The sequence below is a fragment of the Conger conger genome, chromosome 10 (assembly GCF_963514075.1).
Source record: "Conger conger chromosome 10, fConCon1.1, whole genome shotgun sequence".
NCBI classification, from domain to species: domain Eukaryota; kingdom Metazoa; phylum Chordata; class Actinopteri; order Anguilliformes; family Congridae; genus Conger; species Conger conger.
In genome coordinates this window covers 40,735,291-40,758,665 of record NC_083769.1, presented here as the reverse complement: position 1 = coordinate 40,758,665, position 23,375 = coordinate 40,735,291, and the positions used below count along the sequence as shown (strand labels likewise).

At 46.7% G+C, this 23,375-nt stretch overlaps 1 protein-coding gene across 2 annotated transcripts in view; it reads right to left on the bottom strand.

The window, feature by feature from the left end:
• Nucleotides 1-81: 81 nt before the first annotated feature.
• The window catches only part of LOC133138344 (calsyntenin-1-like), a 41,466-nt gene continuing 18,172 nt past the window's right edge, over nt 82-23,375 (bottom strand). Inside the window, exons 3-18 of one of the 2 annotated variants that reach the window (XM_061256991.1) lie at nt 16,920-17,115; nt 15,545-15,753; nt 14,883-15,032; nt 13,623-13,808; nt 12,758-13,006; nt 11,522-11,649; nt 10,421-10,583; nt 9,541-9,591; nt 8,140-8,297; nt 7,439-7,587; nt 6,130-6,356; nt 5,405-5,575; nt 4,629-4,774; nt 4,363-4,498; nt 3,664-3,848; nt 82-2,002 (exon numbers count right to left, since the gene is read on the bottom strand). In XM_061256991.1, the coding sequence (XP_061112975.1) occupies nt 1,808-2,002; nt 3,664-3,848; nt 4,363-4,498; nt 4,629-4,774; nt 5,405-5,575; nt 6,130-6,356; nt 7,439-7,587; nt 8,140-8,297; nt 9,541-9,591; nt 10,421-10,583; nt 11,522-11,649; nt 12,758-13,006; nt 13,623-13,808; nt 14,883-15,032; nt 15,545-15,753; nt 16,920-17,115 (2,699 nt within the window). In that variant the 3' untranslated portion in view covers nt 82-1,807. The remainder of the gene's footprint in view (nt 2,003-3,663; nt 3,849-4,362; nt 4,499-4,628; nt 4,775-5,404; nt 5,576-6,129; nt 6,357-7,438; nt 7,588-8,139; nt 8,298-9,540; nt 9,592-10,420; nt 10,584-11,521; nt 11,650-12,757; nt 13,007-13,622; nt 13,809-14,882; nt 15,033-15,544; nt 15,754-16,919; nt 17,116-23,375) is intronic. The other variant, XM_061256992.1, reaches the window with a different exon arrangement.

Below are 23,375 nucleotides of genomic sequence, written 5' to 3'. Positions count from 1 at the left end.
TACCAAATGTAAACAAATCTCAATAAAACTCTACAGTACAGTTTCATGTACAGTACAATACAATCTAGAGGTAAACGGCAGAAGCATTCATAGTTTTAATGAGATCCAAGATTTCATTTAGAATGTATATGGCTGATTTTCTTAAGCATTTTTTAAAAATTGCGCCCACATTTATGACAGCTTCACTACACAAAAAACTTGGAAAAACCTTTAAGAAAAAAGGTGTCATAAGAATCAATTTAATATAATACGAAAACACTAAAGAAAATGAATCTTATACATGCTCATTTCAAGACAAAGCAAATCTCGTGATCTGATAACTTTGCTTGAGTAGTACTTCTGCGATGGAGTTGCTGGAAATGTTCTTGCTAAACGATCTCAGACAATGGCAGCAACCCAGCTCATTTTATCGAGTCACTGTAAAGCGCTGACTACTTGCAAAGCCCTGTTCCTCCTTCAGTAGCCTGTTCTCATCGTTTGGTTTGATTTTCATAAAGTTTCAAATATGGCGGGTGACTGGAATTCACACCGTATGATGAAGAGAAGTGATTGTGTCGGATTCCCATGAGTCAACTACGCACTACAGAAAAAAAAACGAGAAAAGAAAACGACCATGTTGAAATGCTGAACCAACAGTTGCAGGGCTGCAACAACAGAACAGCACGCCCTCCATGAACAACAAGCTGTTAATCGTCCAAGCGTTACTCTTCTCAAAGCCAGAAAACCCCACTGGCCCCAGAGTTATGGTGGAAATTATGTATTGTAAAGCCTTACGTTCACTCATTTGTACTTGTGCAAGCCTAGTAATGTGCAGGCTGTGGGGCGACAATGCTTCACCATCCAACCACACCCTCTCCCCGTCCCAAATATCCCCTTCCAAAATAAGAGCTTCACATGAAGACTTCTCACAGAAACCTCAGCGTTTAGTCATGGGTTTCTCTCCTCAAAGCAGACGTTTTATACAAGCACGACCGAAGAGGTTGGCCAATTTCCAAACACGCTACAGCCTTTGTGACAGAGATATTCTAGTGTGGACTTCCTCTTTGTTTTTATATGTTGGACCCGTTTCCTAGGCTTGGTCTCTACTACCACATTTACTAATTACATAATTTCTCTCATATTTACAAAATATTAAAAAGTAGTTTCTGTCCTCTATACGCATGACCTCTGCAAGATTTAACTCATGCACTAAAAAGATACGAAAGCGATCTGCCTGTGTGAAGGGTCGCATCTCCAGCAAAAACAAAATGGAGGGAAACAGCCAAAGAGCCAAAGCTTCTTTTCATGTTCATCTGCTAAGAAAATCTGAATTTCATGTGCAAGTTATATACATAAAAACCTCAGTCTGACACGGTTACAGCTGGAAAATAACAAAAGTGCAAGGTGATTCCCAGCAGAGCCAAAGACATACACACATCTAGGGCCTTTCCCAGACAAGAATAAAAACAATAATAAATAAATGTAAAATCAGTAATCGTGTGTTTGCCCTACTATGAGTATTGAACTGTGAGACTCAGCACAGGGAAGCCTTGACCAGGAGAATGTAAGCTGAAGCAGCGCAGTGAGCCACCAAAGACAGGGTTTGTGTTTTACTGTAAGGATCATTATCCTCTTTCTGTTTCACACCACGGGTGCAGAGGAAGGAATGCTCCAATGGTGCTTTGTGTGCGAGTGTGTGTGAGTGTGTGTGTGTGTGTGTGTGTGTGAGCTTGGGTGTGTGTGTGTGTGTTTGCGCTTGTGTGTGAGTGTGAGTCTGTGTGAGCTTGGGTGTGTGTGCCTGTGTGCGAGCGTGTGTGTGTGTGTGGGGTCAGTAGGTGAGCGTAGAGTCGTCCCACTCCAGCTGCTGCTGTCGGTTGGCCCCCTGCTGGTCCTCAGGCTCCCCACCCTCCTCATCCTCGCTGCTCTCCGACTCCGCACTGGTGATGTCGTCTTCCTCTTCTCCATCCTCACTCTCCTCCTCTTCCTCCTCATCATCCTCACTGCTGTGCTGGTCCTCGTATGTCTACAGAGTAAGAGAAAGAGAGAGATGGGGAGAATGAGAATGAGAAATCGCCCACACGGAACCTGTCATAGGCCACTTCAGGTATTCATTCACAAAAAAAGATTTACTTTAACACAATTCATTCTATGTTTGTCTTATATGACTCATAAGTGTGTAACTCTAAAATGGAAGTTGTCTGTACTATAACTGTAAACCTCCGTGGATAAGAGAATCTACCGTCTGCTGAAATAAAATGTAATGAGGGTTTTAGACAAAGAAACCGGCAACCCATGGGGGGGATGTGATTCCTGCCTGAAACAAGAAAAGCAATAATATTGGTTATTTTATGTAATGTGCTAATGATGCTGAAACAAAACACAGGGGGGTACATTTGCAAGTAATGAGACAAGATTTATCTTCCGTTACGAATCATGCTGATCACAGTGACATAAAATAATGACATACAGATTAATTCAAACTGCTGGACTGGAAATTCAATTGTATTCCAAGAATAGAAATGATCAGATCCGAGTTGAAAATCTACACACCCATGAAATTAACCGAAACTGGTTGAGAACTTCTGTTGTAATTTACGCTTATTGTGGTCGTGTTCTATCCAAAATATAGTTTGTTTAATTTTCCCAAGCTGTAGATCATGCCTTTTAAAAATTCCATCCTACTCCGCAAAACTAGTCTCCTTACTAAGCAGTATAATACAATTCCAAAACTGCATTTCACTGACATCTCCTAGGCCTGATAGGAAATGGCTTTGCAAAGAACTATGGGAACCTGAGGCAAGGGAAACGCAAAAGTCCCAGCAAATGTATCGATTATACAATTTGAAATCTCAAATATGATTATGCACTCTTTGTATTGAATAGAAGTGTATTTCTTCAGGAAAATCACTATAAATATTTTATGCAAGCAGAGCATTGTATACATCTTGTTCTGGGTCTTTGTATTACTGAATAAGCGGACAGTCAAAATACATTATTTTTCTGGATGGAATCTTCCTTTACTGTGCTAGTGTGTGTGAGTGCTCATGTGTGAGATTGGGTGTGTCTGTGTTTGTGTGTGTGTGTGTGTGTGTGTGGGCACGAGGATCTGGCCTTGCTACATAAACAAGTCTTAAACAGTCCTAATGTCTAGCAGGGTGCATCAAATATTCCTCCCATTTCCCACCATAGACAGGACCACTGTGGGAAATGTGTGGGTGCGCACTTAAAAAGGAACATAGGAAAACATGCTGGAGGAACTCATGAGCAACCCAGTCATTGTGTGCTGCTATACGTGTCATTTAAATATATTGAATGACTCATGGACTATACATAGTCAGCAGCCATGCCACTACGCACCCTGCTCCTGCTAAATGGCTGAAGCTAAGAGGGTGTGGGCTTGGTTAGGAGATGGGAGACCTCCTGGGAAAATTAAGTTGCTGCTGAAAGTGACGTTTGTGGGTCAGTAGGGGGCGATCTTCCCTCAGGTCAAATAGTCCCCAGTTGCAGTTTTCAGTTCAAAATAGATGGATAGATAAAGCTACAGCATTTAAATTAATTAATTTTTTTCATAAAAACACAGAAACTGAGAAAATACAACACAAATGTAACTTAGAGGAGGGAACATTTTGAGCTGCGCCCCCGCGGGACGTGCTGAATGTGCACGGCGGAGGCCGTGGGCGGTACCTCCATGGGGTTGACGGTGATGGTGAGGGCGGAGTCGTCCCAGTCCATCTCTCCCTCCTTGCCGTTCTCCTGGTCCCTCACGGTGTGCTGGTGCGCAGAGCGGATCCTGAACACGCCCAGGATGATCATGAACACCAGGAAGCTGACGCACACCACGATGACGATGGTGGCAGCGCTGGGCACCACTGCAGACGGAGGGGGTAAAGAGGGAGTCTCACGTCAACGTGGACTGTACAAAACCATCTATGCTACAAAAAGCAGATATATCATAGCTTTGGTGTGTATATACGAGGCCATTTCTTTTAGATATTATTATTATTATTATTATTATTATAGTAGTATACTATAGCGACATTGGCTCAGGCGGTAAGTGCAGTCGTCTGGCAGTCAGAGGGTGTGTCGAAGTGTCCCTGAGCAAGACACCTAACCCCCCAATTGCTCCTGATGAGCTGGTTGGTGCCTCGCATGGCTGTTGGGTGTGTGAGTGTGTGTACGAATGGGTGAATGAGAAGCATCAATTATACAGCGCTTTGGATAAAGGTGCTATATAAATGCCAGCCATTTACCATTTGCCATTAACTATAGGCTGCCCTAGATTCACTCATTCACTCGCTCTTAGCGGTGTGAAGATTCTCATGGTGCTCTGCATCAATGGCACTGCCTCATGTGGAAGCACTGAGACTTCAGCAGGATATGTACCCGTGGTCTGGTGAGCCTTCAGCAGGTTGTGTCCGGTCAGGTCCACCGACGCGTGCTGCATGGGGTTGCTGAACTGCGGCTGCATCACGGCGTTGTTAACGTGCTCCACGGGGTTGGCTGTGTGGATCACGTTCACCTGAGACAAACACGGTCAAAATAAAAATGTTTTACTTGTGTTATGTGAAGCTACAGTTAGGCACGGTCGCAGTGTGTGAGGGTCACAGTTCAGGCGCAGTGTCTGGGTTGAGGGTCACGGTCTCCCGTACCTCCACCTTGAAGTCGTTGCTGATGTATCGGCCGCTTAGCTCGGAGCAGACGAGCTTGAACTTCCTGTCGAAGAGGGCCTCTGGGTGCCAGTTCCTGTAGCGCGCCTGCTGCAGAACCTGCTCGTAGTTGGCCATGGTGTTAACACCTGTGGGGAGAGAGGGGGGTGAAAACACAGCACACCGGAGGCTTGTGTGTGTCTGATGGAAGCAAAGGTGCGCATGTGTCCAAGTAGAGGTCTGTGTGTGTAGGAGGGGAGGTATGTGTGTGTTTGAGAGAGGGGGGAGGAGTGTGTGTTTGTATGTGTGTGTGAGAGGGTAGGTGTGTGTGTGTGTGTGTGTATGTGTGAGAGAGAGGGTCGGTGTGTGTGTGTATGTGTGTGAGAGAGAGGGTCGGTGTGTGTGTGTGTGTGTGTGTGTATGTGTGTGTGTGAGAGGGTCGGTGAGTGTGTGTGTGTGTGTGTGTGTGTGTGTGAGAGAGAGAGTTGGTGTGTGTGTGTGTGTGTGTATGTGTGTGTGTGTGAGAGGCTCGGTGAGTGTGTGTGTGTGTGTGTGTATGTGTGTGAGAGAGAGAGTTGGTGTGTGTGTGTGTGTGTGTGTGTATGTGTGTGTGTGTGAGAGGCTCGGTGAGTGTGTGTGTGCGTGTGTGTGTGTGTGAGGGTCAGTGAGAGTGTGTGGGTGTGTGTGTGAGAGGGTCGGTGTGTGTGTGTGTGTGTGTGTGTGTGTCAGAGGCTCGGTGAGTGTGTGTGTGTGTGTGTGTGTGTGAGAGGGGGGCTCACCGGTGAGGGTGAGCCCTGTGGTGGAGGAGCTGAGCTCCAGGCCGTGCTGCTGCACCAGGGGCAGCTCCACCTCCAGGCTCTCCTGCTCGCTGTCCAGCTCCTCCCCCAGCGCCGTCACCTCGCACGCGTCCAGGTTGTGCATGATCTCCTCCGACACCACCGACTCTTGCACTGAGACACACCAGGGGCAAAGCTCTCATCAGCACTTCTCTCCAGCTGAGAAAACGTGTTTAAAGTCATATCCTGAACTTCTATCTCACGCGTATTTCTTTACTGCTGTATTGCCTTCTGACAGGCTAATTCTATTCACCCAATGGGCAAACGACATATGTAGGAAGGTTTGCGTGTGGGTGTCTGCCTGTTGCCTCTTTCTCTGCCAGTCTCAGGTACAGCAGATGATACGACAGACTCGATTCCTCAGTACAGTACCCAGCAATCCCCCCTCCCTCGTAGGTACCCGTGGGGTCGCCCTCCCTCACCCTCCCTCGTAGGTACCTGTGGGGTCACCCCCCTCCCTCCCTCGTAGGTACCTGTGGGGTCGCTCTCGTAGGTACCTGTGGGGTCACCCCCCCTCCCTCCCTGGGTGGTATCTGTGGGGTCGCCCTCCCTCACCCTTACTCGTAGGTACCTGTGGGGTCACCCCCCCTCCCCTCCCTGGGTGGTACCTGTGGGGTCACCCCCCCTCCCTCCCTCATTGGTACCTGTGGGGTCGCTCTCGTAGGTACCTGTGGGGTCCTCCTCTCCCTCCGCCTCGCTCTCCACCTCGCGGGTGATGGTGCTGACGATGCGCAGTTCGGGGAACAGGGTCACGCCCTCGGGGCTCTCGAACTCGGGCGCGGCCCGGGCGAAGTGGTCGATGCCGCTCAGGCTGATTTTGGGCTCTTCTGGCTGCAGGACCATCACGTACCCCTCTGCGTCCGGCACCGAGACACACGTCTCCTCGTTAAAGCACCTGGGGACGGGGCAGCGCGGTTTACATTCACAGACTAATGTAGAGCAGCTTACAATACCATTACATTACATTACATTACAGTACATTACAATACAATACATTAAATTACAATACCATTACATTACATTACATTAATGGCATTTGGCAGACGCTCTTATCCAGAGCGACGTACAGTTGATTAGACTAAGCAGGAGACAATCCTCCCCTGGAGCGATGCAGGGTTAAGGGCCTTGCTCAAGGGCCCAACGGCTGTGCGGATCTTATTGTGGCTACACCGACCTTGCCTGTTCCAGTCATTTACCTTAACCGCTACGCTACAGGCCGCAGCGTAAGAATAAAGGAAACCAGTATAAACCCATACACCTGTACATACTGCTGGCAGAGAAACTGTTTTAAAGTGCCTTGGACTGACCAAAATATTGAATGTAACATTCAAGATTATTCATCATTTAAAATAAAAAAAACACAAAACACATGCCTAAGGGCAGTACAGAGTGTATAGACTTATACAGGTCTAAGTAAAAGAGATAAACTCAAACACTTAGCCCTGTGGTACCAGAAACCACCTGCATGGCTGTGATCTTCCTTCCTGGTCCTGGAGAGCCGCACTTATTCAGCACTTAATCTATTAAGCCGATTAGTTAACTCATCTCACCTGGTTTCATAGATCTGAACCGGTTGCTGATATGAAGGTGAAAACAAAATCCAGCAAAACTGGAGCGTAGCGGTTAAGGTACATGACTGGGACCCACAAGGTCGGTGGTTCGATCCCCGGTGTAGCCACAATAAGATCCGCACAGCCGTTGGGCCCTCTGCCAAATGCCATTAATGTACCGTAATGTAAACTGGTGGATCTCCAGCACCAGGAATGAAGATCGCACGTTTATGGAGACCTTCATGGTCTTGTTTCTGAGAAGGGACGGGGGAGAGGGTACGCAAGGTTTCATGGTCTTGTTTCTCAGAAGGTACGGGGAGAGGGTACGCAAGGTTTCATGGTCTTGTTTCTGAGAAGGTACGGGGGAGAGGGTACGCAAGGTTTCATGGTCTTGTTTCTGAGAAGGTACGGGGGAGAGGGTACGCACTTGACGGTGGTAGTGACGCGGAGGTGGCGGATTCCAGGCGTGGGGAACTGGCGGGAGTTCAGGTAGGAGATGTGCTGCATGACCTTGTCGAAGCTCTCGATGTCGTCGCCCTCCAGCGTGAGAGAGGATTGGCTGGGGCTGAACTGCACCTGCGGACGCAAAGACAACAAGTTCAGCACGACGTTGTTCACTTTACGCCAGGGAGAGCAACAGGGCGTTAAGTGTCTTGCTCAGGGACACTTTGACACACCCAGGGCGGGGCATCGAATCAGCAATCCTCCGACTTCCAGGAGACCATTCTTAGAGATAATGTTGGTCTTCTCATCTCATGTACTTGCTAACTGGGGGTTCAGGCCTGGCTTTTGCAATGTATTGCCCTTCTGTTTCTCTAATTGTGACAGTTTTCTCTGAAAAAGCTTAAACAAATAAAATTGACTTTTAACGCCCCCCGACACCCCCAGCCCCCTCCCCCCCCAGGCGGAGGGAGAGGAGGACCCCACAGGTACCTACGAGAGCGACCCCATAGGTACCACCCAGGGAGGGAGGGGGGGTGACCCCATAGGTACCTACGAGGGAGGGAGGGGGGGTGACCCCATAGGTACCTACGAGGGAGGGGGGGTGAGCCCATAGGTACCCACGAGGGAGGGGGGATTGCTGGGTACTGTACTGAGGAATCGAGTCTGTCGTATCATCTGCTGTACCTTCACGGCGGTGGCCACCTCCTGGGGCAGCTGCACGTCCAGGCCCTCCTTGCAGGTGTACAGGCAGTCGATCACTTCCTTGGTCTCCAGCTTCCCGTTCCGGACCATGAGTCCCGCCAGGTTTCCGCGGAAGAACTGCGACATGCGCGCGCTGCCCCCTACAGGCGGGACCGGAGAACGGCAGTCAGCAGGGAAACCGCAGCCTCGGGTTTATACGCGCGTGAGTGAGTGTCGGGCATGCAGTCCCCATGCTGACGGCTCATGTGACCAATGCCCATGCATGTTAGAGCGGCAGCCCTTACAAGGCCCGGACCGGCCTGTGTGGGGATGACGGATGAGCTGGAGCCAACCCGGCCCTGCATGCAGCCTGCCTGACCAGGTTTAGAAACAACAGTCACGACGCGCCACAGGCAGAAACAGTGACCACACACTCACTGCCCCTGGCTGCTAGAGAGCTGGCTGGTCTTTTACTCACAAAACCTGCTCTATTTTCATATCTCCTTTCCACCCCTAATTTCATGTGTAATTATCTCCTGCTGTCTTCTACACTCCCATTTCATGTGAAATTATCTCCTGCTGTCTTCTACACTCCCATTTCATGTGAAATTAAACCTTGCAGTCTTCTACGCAGTCATAAGTATATTGATGATAACCCCATAATCACGTCAGTTGATATAATCATATAAGGGGAAAGTCCATCGCAAGTGTTTTAGTCTTGTAATGAGAGTTCAATTGTCTTACCCCATTGGTGAATCATTTACCCTCATTTGTATCGTTTTGTTTTATTTTGCAAAAAAACAACAGAAATAAGATTGAAGACTACAATACTTGCCAAAACTGACTTTCTTTCTGTTTTTGCAGCGAAATAATGCCTCCTACACTGTGGAACACAGAATGCCTGCAGACACATTTTCCCACACTGAACAACAGAACCCTTGGCTCTCCTGGATTCCATTCTGTTTAGCGCACCTGGTCATGTGACCCGGCCAGCTGGTCCAGAAACCCTGAGCTGCACCACACGTCAGACACTAAAAAACCAAACGTCCCCAGGCTGGGATTCAAATGACACTTTCTCTCCATACCTCAATTCCCCTGGTATAACATACCCTTAGTGCATTTACACCGTAGCAACATGGGTCAACTGAGATGACGACAGAAGTGACAGGAGAACAGATAACGAAGAGACGAGTACGGCTGGGTACAAGTGGGGTGGAGGAAGCAGGGAGCACAACCAGCAGGCAAGGCGGAGGAAGGCGGCCATTTTAGATCGGCATCATGCTAATACACGTTATCATATGTGGAGGTATATGTAGGGTGTCTATAGCGCCCTCGGGGCAGCCAAGAACCACAGGCTACATATACACTCTGTGGTCACATGTGACGAAAAAAGGCTTCAGTGACCTGTCATAGTTTCAGAGAGAGTCTCATTGTCATTGTCATGTTCTGAGTCGTCTGTAGAGGCGAGACAAGAGAGCAGGGGAGAGGAGGGGGGTTGGTTAAAACTGGAGAGAAAAGTCGGTTTATTTTTCACACAAACTGGCACGGAGGAAGCAGAAAAAGCTTCTAAGGCAGTGGTGTCCAATCGTGTGCCACGGAGTATGCATTCATTCCGAGCCATCATTACATCACAGTCAGCTGGCGTGGTGATTGGTTGGAATGAAAACTTGCATACTCTGGGCTCTCTGTGGCACACGATTGAGCACCTCTGCTCTAACCAATGGGAACAAATCATCAGACAGAGACATTACGCAGTTAAATGCAGTGTTAACTCAACTCTAACAGAGGGACCATATGTACTCTGTAATAGTTGGAACATTGTACGGTGTAGGTTGTCCAGCACAGATTCCTACCAATGACAACACCATGAAATCACCTGCACACTTATTCCTTATAAGTGGATACTTATTTTAAGTATCCACTTATTCCTCTAATGTGTTAGAGACCTCTAATAAAAACACGCTATGTGGTACATCATTTAAGCAGTTATCATTTAAACCACGATGGATTTAAAAAGGGTTGAGACGGCAGAATTCGAGCAAGGGTGTCCAATCTTATCGGAAAAAGGGCCGGTGTGTGTGCAAGCTTTTGTTTCGGGCCAACACGAAGACACCTATTTATCAAGGTCTTGACGGAAAACCACAGTTAAATCAGTGAATCCAGGTATCTTAGAGCTGGGTTAAAACAAAGCCTGCCCCCATCCCAGCTGTTTCTGAGCTAGGACTGGTCACCCCTGAATTAGATAAATCAGGGTAAGTGCTGTAAAGGGGTGTAGTAACCCCACCTTGCCAGCAGGCGCCGATAGTGAGCTGGGTCTCCGCTTTGGAGCCGTGCAGGGGGTAGTCCTCCGTCACCAGGAAGGGCTCGTAGGTGACGCCGTCCACGTACAGGGTGACCGTCGGCGACTCCACGTTCAGCACGTAGTGGTGCCACTCTTTGTCACAAACCTGGGGGAGAGACACAGCAGCCGTCAGACCTCAGGGCTCAAATCACATTCGCCTTGGATTCAAATACTTCTCTGCATTTGACTAAGCTTGCCTGGTGTGTATTGGAACAAACTAAATGATCCCAGAAGTGTAAACCCCGCCCATCTGCTCAAATACATCAGGCAAGATTAATAGGGCACAGAAAAGCATTTCAATCCAAAACAAGTACTATTTGAACCCAGGTCTGGCAGGTGCGCTTAAAGAAAGAAAAAAACAGTACAGGCTTATATGTCCATAACTGCTCACAACAGACCACACAGTCATTGTACACAGGCTGTAAGGATGCATTCTGGGTGAAGGTAAAGGAGTAAAGGAAATAACAATCAGAAATTTCAAGTGGTTTCTGGAGTGAATGCTTTAGTTTAAAATCACAAAGCGTGAGCATTCAGCGTTCAGCCTTCGGCAGAATTAAAACCAATATGCCTCTGCCTTCTCATAGTGCAGACCAACAATAGACTACCTATTTTAACACAACACTACACGACACTACCGCTCAACACAACAACAACAACAACAACACAACATTACACTACCTCTTTCTCCAGAACACTCTACACGAGTACATGTTTCATCAAATAATAAAGACAAGCATAAAGAAATAAACTCCCCCCCAGAACCAAATGTTCTCTGCACTATGTGGTGCAAGGAGAGCGATAAGAGCAGCACAAAGGGAACAGTGTCCACGAGTCCAACAGAGCAAAGCGTTCTCCTCAGTTAGGCAGAGTGAAGGGGCGGTTCCCTGCAGTCAGCAGCCGTGCCCAGGCCCAGAAACAGAGGGGGCTGTGTGGGACAGGACAGGATGGGCTGGGCTGGACAGGTCTGGTAGGCGAGGCCCGACAGCTACGCCCCAGGTAGACTCACCTGGTCCAGTTTCCAGTGGAACTCGGAGGTAGACTCACCTGGTCCAGTTTCCAGTGGAACTCGGCTGGCTTGTAGGTGTCGGAGGACTCAGGGGCGGGGTCCTGGCGCAGCAGGAACACCAGGCGACAGTTGTGCACGTAGACGGAGTAGTGGTGCCGATTCGTCCCTGCGGAGAGCGAGAGAGGCAGAACTGCATGATGGGAAATCGCTAAATTCCCCTCCAAGCGCCCTCTGGGTTTAGCTTTGCGTGACGGTGCTTATAATGCGCTGAAGTCCGTGCTTCAGATACCTTCACAGACAGAAACAGCTGTACTTATTACTGCAGCATTGTACAGCCCTGAAACCACTTCTTTACAGAGTGACCGTTACATGGCCATTTGTTACTGGGAAACAACCTAATCCAGGAGAAACTCCGGTAACTGCAAGACTGTTAACAACATCCTTACAATATAGTAATTACCCTGTTCCCTAACCTGTGACAGACAACCCGGTGCTTAGCTAGAGGGAAGCCGACTCCAGCTGGATCCAATTTTTGTTTACCATTTTTTTACCTGAAACCACCCTGACAGTGGATCTCCGCCAACTGCCAGCCAGCTGAACACAAAAGAAAAATGGATGATGGATGATGTATGATGTATACAAAAGGATTATGTATGTGAGTATCCTAATTCTCATAACAACTTCAGCTGCTTACTGTCAGGTACAACAAAAAAAACTAAACAAAACGGACACCATGTACTCAGTCCCACTTTCATAACCACAGTGGCCAGCCTGACAGGGCTGGTGCCATCACTGGAGCATCGCTAACCTGGAGGTTCTCGGGAGTCTTTTTCTATAAGCTGGAGTCTGGCCGCTAATCATTCTACAACATTAATAATCTGTGTGCGCACTCACGCAAGTGCACAAACAGCATCTTTCTTAATCATGAAAAATACACCTACCCATCCAATCTCAAACAAACACACACACACACACACACACACACACACACACGCGCACACATACACACACACAGCATGGCTGATCATACACACGCGCGCACACACACACACACACACACACACACACACACACACACACGCACACACACACACACACACACACACGCACACACACACACACACACGCACACACACACACACACACACGCACACACACACACACACACACACACGCACACGCGCGCACATACACACACACGCACACACACACACACACACACACACGCACACACACACAAACAGCACACACACGCAGCAAGGCCGATCACACACCTGTCCTGTCGGAGCTGCAGAGCACAGCCTCCTTGTCGCGGGCCCCGGGGCCGTGCCTCATCCACACGGAGATGGTGAAGGGCTCGCTCAGGCCGGCCTGCACCACCCCCTCAGGGACCCGCACCGCCTGCGTGCCGTTGAACTCGAACACCTGGTCGCTGTCGTGCCCGTTGTCCGTGGGCAGACCCACCGTCCAGTTGGCAGAGCTGCTGGGGGTTGGGAGTAGCTCCACAGCGCCCCCACTGGCACCTACCGTAAGCACACGCATCGCATCAATTAAGCTCAAAGAGAAAGAAAACAGTGCAAATACGTTAATCTTAACAAGTATTTAGTCTTATATTCAGGCTTAAAATCTTACTGATATATGTTTTCTAAATAGGACAGATTGGTAATTAATTGGGACAGTTTTACTCAAATCAAGATTTGCCAGTCAAGTAAGACAAGCAATAAGTAACTTAAAACAAGCTGATATTTTCTACTTGAGAAAACAAAAACGAGATCTTAAGTCTCATCACAGGACTAATACAATTGCCAAGCCAGACTTTTAATTGCATAAATACATACTCAAGTGCTACCAAGCCATGTTTTTGGTGAAATATCTCCATGGGTAAGGCTGGCTTTCAAAATGGTTTGGTAGGAAGTTTGAGGATGAAGTGCTTGGTGAATATTGTGTTTTAGGTGAATATTGTGTTCCAGGTGAATATTGCGTTTGAGGTGAATAGTGTGTTCTAGGTGAATAGTGTGTTCTAGGTGAATATTGTTTTCTAGGTGAATATTGTGTTCTAGGTGAATATTGCGTTTGAGGTGAATATTACGTTCTAGGTGAATACGGTGTGAAATTCACTCTGACTCCTGGGTGACGTACCACAGAGGCGGTGCAGAGACTTCTCAGAGTACGTGTCCCTGTCGCAGCCCTTCCCGATGTGACTGGTCTCCAGCTGCACGCTGGCCTGGATGGAGGTGATTGGCTCCTCGCAGGTCTCCAGGTGCATGCTGGGAAAAAGGGCCAGACTTCCTGTGCCGGGCTCGTACTCCATTCGCTTACTCCAACCTGCAGCAAGAGTAGGGGGGGGGGGGGGGGACATTGAGTACTGAGCCCAAACAGGTCTATGCCCAAAAGTGACGCTAGCAACTTGGGGAGTCAACAAAGCGCATTCCACCAATGCCCCCTTTAAATAACACTCACCGTCACCTGGACCGCTCACCTAGTCATTACTTACACATTATCAGTAACACATCACGCTACGCAGCTATCGCTTATTGGAGGCATACTAATCAAAATAAAAGTCAGGATTTTTCATTTATTAAAATTTTGTCTATCATCGCACCGATTCCTGGGCCTGCTGGGATTCTTCAAAGCCTGGAGGACCACGCTTGGTTTTTTGTTTTTTTTATCATCGGTACTGATGATAGTACTGCATGTTTGTATTTTTGGTCTTAATACTTTACATTACTGTCCTGTGTATCTCTTCGGTGTTCGGTACATACTGTCCCTTCTTTTTTAAACTAGGAAAAAGGCACTATACAAATACAATGCATTATTATTATCACTGTAAATGAACCCACTTTCAAAAGAAAAAATAAAATAAAATAAAAAATCTGATTGGCAAATATTTCCAGTCCTTTCTGTATGGAAGACAGTAATTGGTCCCCCTTGATCACACCGGTGAGCAAGAGCCCCTGACCGAACAAATGGCTGATTTGTGTTAGTGTTTACTCTGTGAGACAAATCACCGCACAAATTTATGATTCGTCCACCCCTGTTTTATGACTTCCAATTATGCATGAAGCGTCTCAGTGGGTCAGTGCTCTCGTGGGACACATTCATATCCTCCATTTAATTTCATGCCAATATTAGAACCAGGGGGGAAGGGGGGGCATCTCCCATCAGGACTCATAGTGACTCAGTTATCTGAGTGAATACGCTGCAGATCTCCTGAGATGCCCGCAGGTTTACGTTAGAAACAGCCTTGCATCCTTACACACAACAGAAGGAAAAGAGCTTAATGAATCCTTTTGTTTTAGCGTGATGAGCTAGCAGCAGTCTGAGCCCAGCATTGGATATATAATAATATAAACGCCCGCTGCACTGAGAAAACAAAACGGAGGGGGAGGGTTCAGCCACCTTGCCAGCCTGGCTTGCAGGTGGGCTTGATGCTGATCTTCACCAGCACGTCCTCCGAGGCTCGGTTCGTCCCGCAGTCGTAGGCCGTGACCGTCAGCTTGTACATGCGCTCCTTGCTGTAGTTCAGCTTCTCTGTGTTCTTGATGTAGCCTGAGATGGGAACAACACAGTGAGCGACTTAACTATGCTGTAAAAAATACTCCAGATACCAGCATTCATGTAGATCATAGGGCTTGTGATTACAGTGTTATACATATACATTATACAAAATTCAGTGCTATGTCTCTGGTCTGTATAGTTCAGAATTATTCTGACTCACTTCACCATGCGAATGGGGGGCAGCCTGTAGCCTAGCGATTAAGGTACTTGACTGGGACCTGGAAGATTGGTGGTTCAAGCCCCGATGTAGCCACGATAAGCCACAGTGTATCCATGCAGCTGTTGGACCCTTGAGCAAAGGCCCTTAGCCCCACATTGCTCCAGGGGGGATAGTCTCCTTCTTAGTCTAATCAACTGTAAGTCGCATTAGCAGCTAAATAACTAATGTAATGTGAATGACAGTGCCGTGGATTCTGATACATTTCTATGTATTGTCTTTGGCATGGGCTGGTGGAGGAGCGGGGAGACGGCGGCTTGGCGGAGCCCTCTGGACGGATCCTCACCGTCCTTGTCGATGGTGAAGGGCACGTCGGGCGTGACGATCTCGTAGCTGCAGATCTGGCTGAACTGGAAGGAGCAGTCTGCGTCCACAGCCTCCACCTTCAGGATGCTGTCGTAGCGCTTGCCCTCGATCACCGTGGCCTTGTACGACTTCTCCTTGAACACCGGTGAGTACTCGTTCACGTCGTTCACCTGGATGTGGACGGTGGCCCTGAAGGGTCAAAGAGCAGAAGATAATGTAAATGATGACAATAAAAGCGGCAGGAGAAACATTAGGATGTTTTTGAAAATCCTTTTCGGTTACAGAAATGGATACTGCATTCTATCGACTGACCCGACTCAGTGAAGGCTTAGAAGAGCAAAGACAATCAGGCTCTTTATGGTAGTGCGTGCAAATCCATTTTAAACAAGAATGGACCAATATTCATTCATACGGACTGACTACAACTCTGATAAAGCCTCAAAAAATAAACAAATGAAAATGGATGATTTTATCACATAAATACAATCAAGCGTTGCCAAAATACGACAAATGTGTGTTACCAATGGATTCACTCGAGGCTAATTCAATAGCTAGGACAGCACTCATCTTATCTCATTTTCCTCCCAGTAATCTCCAGGCCTGGTAATCAGAGTTAGCCCTGCCTGACTCTCTCAGACAGACCTCCGCTTAGGGCCCCCTGTGGTGGGGCAGACCCGCAGATTAGCTGACCTTCACATAGCGTGACCGGAGGAGCTGTTCAGCCAACACACTCCACAAATCAGGCCCAAATCTGATCAGGTCAGGAGAGGTGCCTGCTAATGGTCTCAGACCATTTTAATGCATTTTAAACAGAGGTGACCCTCACCCATAACTGGATTTAAAATTCCCATCACCATCCAAGGAATTCGCAAGCACGACAAAAACAGATGTTTCACAGACCTTCAAATAAATTATTCTAACCCCTCGTTCAGTGTAGTAATATTCAGTAATCAATCCACGCAACGGAGAACAACCACAACGAATGTAGCCTGTTCCTCATAAATGACAAAAACTTAAGAGCACTTGTTTCAAAATTGACAATTATCATCAGTCAAGTTCAACTGTCCAGACAGTGTTCCCAAGTAGGGTAGAACTAAATAAATGACTACACTTGTGACTGTGGTTAAAAGTCTGTCATAACAAGCGTTTTAGTCTTGTAATATAAGCTTGTCTTAAGGTACCGTTAGTGAATTTTGACTAGTGAAATTTTGTTTTGCCATTGACAAATCTTGAAGTGAGTAAAAACTGATCACCTCATTGGCAATAATTTGGTCTTATTCAGCAAAAAGGTAATAGTAATAAGACCAAATATAAGACTAAAATACTTGTTGAGATGGTTTTGGGAGTGCACTCACTTGTGGGACTTCTTCATGTTCTCTCCATCAGGGCCCTCTCCACAGTCGTAGGCCTGGATGGTGAAGGTGTGCTCCTTCTGCAGCTCGCAGTCCAGCCGGTCCTTGGCCCGGATCACGCCCTCGCCCGTGGACTTGTCCAGAACCACCGCCTCGAAGGGCACGCTCTGCCCGTGGATCCTGAAGCCGCAGATCTCGCCTGGACGATTCGCACGCGGGGGAAATTAGTCATAACCACACACACACTTTTCAAATATCAAATAAAATCATAACAGCACGGTTTATTGATAAAACACACACAACTGGGGGGGGGCAGAAATAACCAAAACTGTTTGGCAGCCAAGGGTTGGAACAGTGAGGGTCTGTGGAAAAAGCCATAAGCACTGTTGCCAACGGGTGAGTACTGGGGGACGGGGGTGGGGGGGGGGGGACGGGGGTGGGGGGGGGGACGGGTACGGTTAAAATGGGGATTGAGTGACCCTACCGAGCCACTTGTTCACATGGCATCCAGTCATGCAGGAAAAACCCAAAAAAGCGTGTGGAGAGGCATTTCACAGGAGTACTCAACACGACCAACGCTAATGAACTAAGAAACGCTAAGTACGCAAAAAAGTAAGAGCAAGTGAAAGCCAAGTATGATTAAATATTGTGTATACAGGAACATCTAAGTATTAGGCTTCTAAGAGCAGCTATATTTTGCTCTTATTCTTGAAAGAGAAACAACACACTTAACCTTAAGGTGTAATACATTAAAATGCTGATGTAACAATCACTACTGGTAATTGAAAGAACTGGAATCCTAAACACTTCAAATTTTGAGGAAGCATTCCAAAAAAATTCCCTTCAAATGGTTAAAAACCCGAAAAGATCCCAGATTAAAGTACAAAGATGTTAGGATAGCCAGGCGCAGCACCATTACAGCAATTCTGCAATGGCTGGGAAACCCTCGTTAAATAATAAAAAAAAACATCCTCCTTATTGCTTATTGCCTATCCTTATGAAATACTGCTGCTAGATCTCAATTTCAAGGTTACGAAAGACTTCCTGTGCAATGCTGTCTGTCCTTCCACACTCCTCAAAAAAAAAAAAGACAAAAAGACAGTTCCAGGAACAGCATAGGGGATTTAACGGAAACACTGGATGAGAACTCGGGTTAGAAATATCACTTTTCCTGACGTCCACATAAAAAATAAATTCAAATAACATCTGCTGGCATGCGGTGATTTAGATTAGTAATAGCTGTCAAACTGAGGAACTGACACAATGAATTTACACACGTTGGTTTCAGGGACCATTATATTTTATTTTAGTGAAAAGCAAAGACTCCTCACAGGAATACAGACTTTTAAGCATTATTTATGCTCAGTAAACGGAGCGGAACTTCCCGACAAGCTTCAATGTGTCTCAGTGGCACATTTCTCCTGGAAGATAATATGTCTGTGTGCCAATTCTGCCATTTTACACCAAGCCTAACTGTGAACTGCACCGAAAATTCAACATTTTCTCAATAGTACAGCACACACAAGGAAACACCACAAATGGGCGGTGTCTGGGCTGCTTCATCACCTCATCAAAATATCTCAAGTGAAAATAAAGCGTGTGAAAAGCAATTAAATCCTGTGACCAATTTGGTAAAGCTTAATAACCAACAGGGTGGATGGGTGGGGGGGGGGGGTTTCACAGCAGCAGCTAAATTATTTTAAAAAGGAAAGATGGTGGAAAAGTTTTTCAAATTTAGTAAATTCATATTTCCCCAAAATACTGCAGAACAAAAATACATGCAAGTTTATATTGTATGTGTACATGTGTCACTCTAATGCAGTGACAATTTAACAGGAGATTGGCCGCATGATCCAAAACAGAGACAGATAGTTCACCACATCCATCTTTTTCATCCAGTTACTGTTCATAAAAATAATTTTGGGTTAAATAAAAAGGAGAAACAAGGGGAAAGAAAGAAAAAGAAGTGGGAGGAGAGCACAGAGCAGGACAGGAGCTTCTGCACAGAGAGCTGATGCTCTGGGGGTTAGTGGGTTAATACAGCGAGAGAACCAGAGCATAGAAAGAACCCATCATCACCTTCTTTAGTGACGGTCACCTCAAAACCGTCTACAAGAGGGGAGAGAACACAAGCCCAGGTCAGTCAGAGAGAGAGAAAGAGAGAGTGAGAGAGTGAGAGAGAGAGAGAGAGAGAGTGAGTGAGTGAGAGAGAGAGAGCGAAAGAGTGAGAGAGAAAGAAAGAGAGAGTAGAGTTCACACAAAGAGGACAGGATTATGACACATCCAAAAGCAATTCAGAAACAGCCCACAGACTTCCGCCTGAAAGAAAATAATTATTTGAGAGAAGGATTTGAGTTTCAGAAGAATGGTTCAAACATCTGTTCGCCCACTTACTTCCGTAAAATCACGGTTTTGAGGAGAAGCCATGATACTGGCTGTAGCGTAGTGGTTAAGGTCCATGACTGGGACCCGCAAGGTTGACGTTCGATCCCCGGTATAGCCACAATAAGATGCAAGGCCCTTAACCCTGCACTGCTCCAGGGGAGGATTGTTTCCTGCTTAGTCCATAATCAACTGTACGTCAGTCTGGATAAGAGCGTCTGCCAAATTACATTAATGAAATGTAATGTAATGATACCCTCAAGATCCATTTAGCTTTTTCCAGAATTTCATTCCAGCAAGATGGAGCAGAACCCAAATGTCAAGTTTACACCCCAAATTTAAATAACTCATTAAATATTGCTTTGTGGGAGGAGATGAGAAAAACCACCACAATGTGATTGGATGGATTGGGGAAGTGCCTGTGTTGCTGTGTTATAAATATGACTCACCTGAAGAAAAACACACTAATAAATATAGATGTTCATTATTTATCATGTACTGCACTCTCATTCATGACCAAGCAGTGTCAAGTAAAACCAAGTTAACTGACAGCCTGACTTTTTACATTTGGAAAAAAATGTAATGCATTTTTAACGTTTCCGTTAAAAATGTAATACTTTTTTTTTTTCCCAAAAAGAACTTGTGGGCGACTGTCGTCTGCATTCATCCATAGTCTCAGAATGGACGTGCGGCCCCATTTTCCTCCATGTAATGGTTTTCTGTTTGCGCAGTCCTGCCCTGCACTGAGGAGGACCGCAGCGCTTTAACAATTCTGACCCTGAACATTTCAGAAGATATATAAAAAAAACACAGACAGCTCTCTGTAGAAAAACAGCCTAGACACAGGCCAGAAAAAGTGATAGTTTATTACGTTGATGTATGACGCAGGCGAAGCACTGTCGGGGTGACATGGCTCAGGCAGTAAGAGCAGCCGTCTGGCAGGCGGAGGGTTGCCGGTTCGATCCCCGCACGGGCTGTGTCGAAGTGTCCCTGAGCAAGACACCTAACCCCCAAATGCTCCTGATGAGCTGGTCGGTGCCTTGCATGGCAGCCAATCGCCGTCGGTGTGTGAGTGTGTGTATGACTGGGTGAATGAGAAGCATCACTTGTACAGCGCTTTGGATAAAGGCTCTATATAAATGCCAAAAATTGACCATTTTACAAACGTTTCGCCAGTCGTTTTCTTCAGCATGCCAATTCCACACTAAGGAAGGCGACTGCTGCGTGCTTCATACACCTACGTCACAAATGATCACTTTGGTTTTCTAGAGTGTTGTCTGAAAACCAGCTTTAGGAATATATTTTTTGGGATTCGGCACCCAGTCCTCAGCAAATGGGTTGACCTGGGCACATTTCATTCTTCCGAAACTATACAGAACCATTCCTGTCGTTCAGTCTGAAATAAAGTGCCATTCACACCCATAAGACGGGTGACACTTCAAACTAAGTGATGAAACCCTTCTCAGGAAGCGAGAGGCCAATACGAAACACAAAATCATCACAGGTAAAGGCAACATTTGTCCTTAACTTTGACCCACAATTAAATGCAAATGCACATTTTTCCCTGAGTGAGTTATGCAATCACTAAATCAAACTAGGCAAACTGAGACTGTGGGGGGGGAAAAAAGAGGAATGCCTGCAATTTAACACAAGTCAGAGTTAAGGACAAACACTGATTCAGTAGAGGCCTGTATCCTTGCAAGAAGAAAAATAGGGCAGTGCGCTTCAGGTACCACTAAAAAGCTCCAGGAGTAAAATATAGAGGCAGCTCCAACAGGCCATACAGTATAACAGCAGTCGGGAGGCAGTGGTGAAGAGGACTGTATTTTTTACCTGCTGGCCGTGGCTCACAATGCAGCAGAGTTCCACTGCATCTAGAGCATCTTTCAGCCCCGCAGACAAACCACAGCACTGCTGGGTGATTTCTTTTTGCCAGTACATTGCATCAAATCTCCAGTGAAATGCATTAATAAGCAAATGAAAAATGATGGACCAGTTACTTATTTATTGCCACAGCTGTAAATGATATAGTGTTTTATAAAAGTAAATAAATAAATAAATAAGTAAAGCTCAGCTATAATCCTCCGGGTATCGGCAGCCTTCTTGACAGATGTCCTGTCTAGGTCAGCCACGCCTCAGCTCCTCGGCGTTGCCGTGGCGACCGGTTGACTTCCATCGGTGGCGGTTGTGAAACGCGCCGGCCCTCCCCAGGAGGCAGCGGGCGTAAATCCGCCGCCTCGTTGCCCGACGATAGCGCGCTCGTTAACGGCCCAAGGTCCACCGGCTGCACGTGATTGGTCAGCGTGCCCAGCCCCGCACCAATAGGGAGCGTGCAGGGAGAGAGACGGTCACCCACAGTGACGCGTGAGGCTGGGAAGGCTCTCCTGAGGAGGTGGTAAATGGGACGGCAGCCCTGTGCCCCACACACAGGCGCCACACGACACCACACAGCACAGCGCAGAGGCAGGGTTACCTTATCATTTAGGAGTTAGATAACCGAGATAGCATTGAAATACTCCTGTTCCAGTAGCACACAGTAACACTACACGCGTTCCCCCTTTGCCACTCAGATACTTTCGCTGTTTGGTGTATCTGGGAGGGATTCTTACAGTAACACGATGACTGATGACAGACATCGTTTCCACAGAGAACAGTCTCATTAAGAAACTAAAGAACTGTGAAAAGGCTCTCATAAATTTTTGTCTCATTTTTATCACTATGTTGGTGACTCCATTTGTGTTTTCATTTAGGAGTAGAGGTTTTACTGTCATAAAAGGATGAAATATCATTAGAACAGCAAGCTTGCGAGTTTACAGTAGCCAAAAAAAACTTTTAATTAATAGCTTCTTGTCAAGCTTTTGAATTGTGGTACAGCGGGAAGTGCTCAGGTTTCTCATTAAAGACTACAGGCACTGAACACTGAACACTAAACACTGAATACTGAACACTGAACACTGAACACTAAACACTAAACACTAAACACTAAACACTAAACACTAAACACTAAACACTTCTGAAACAGCGCAAGCTTTTCCGCTCCCAAACGAGACTCCGCTGCACACACAAAGCTCCCAACTGCACCCGCAGTAAATCTCAGAGCCATTAATAACAGTTAACCACCGCTGCTGCTGCTCGAAACATTCCCTGTAACCGCACCTCTCACAGGAGACAAAACAAAATGAAATTCTCTCGAAGGTGTGGAGAACCCCTTCCGTTGCGTCTGATCACAGGCCAGAAATTTGGGCAAATTCTAAACCTGCGGGTTTTCCACCGATGTACTTACTTTAGGCTTGAGTTTCCCATCCTAGCCTCCCCTCATAATCATGATACTACACAATGCATTCTGTTCATAACTCTGCGATATTAGTTACCTGAATTATTCATTTTTCTGTAAGTGGTCCAAGCCTTAACAATACGCGTTGTATGCTGGTATGCAGTTTGGATTCGCCACAGGCCGCCACATGCAAGCGCTCTTACCTAGCGATGCATAATTACAGCACTGCGTGATTAGAGGAGAAGGAGGCATATTTCACATACTTCCAACCATGTGCTGAGACTGTTCCTTCTTTAGTTTGTGTTTTGTAAACAGACGCAGGATGGGCATGGGGAAATAGGCTCACTTTCAGCAGAAGCATCACGAAGAGGAAGCTTTTGCAATCTTTGAAGATAGGCTAAAGCTAAATATACATCTCTGCTCTTTGTGTGTCTTTGTGTGAAACCACCCCACCCTAGTCTATGTCATAGGAAAACTGCACACTGGAATACCCACGCGCTTACACTCATATTTTCAGCCATAAAATCAGTTCATCCAGCCAACTAGGGGAGGTTGGGTTTGAAGTCCCTGACTCACTGACTTTATATCAGGTAATATGTAAGCCAATCAGAGTGAATGTTAAAAGCAGGTCTTGTTGCACTGGGTCACACTTTCTGGAATGGGGATAAGGGAGGAAAGGGAGTGGAAGGGCTGGTAACGATGGGAAACCCAGAGACACGTGTGTGTGTGTGTGTGTGTGTGTGTGTGTGTGTGTGTGTGTGTGTGAGAGAGTGTGTGTGTGTGTGTGAGAGAGAGAGTGTGTG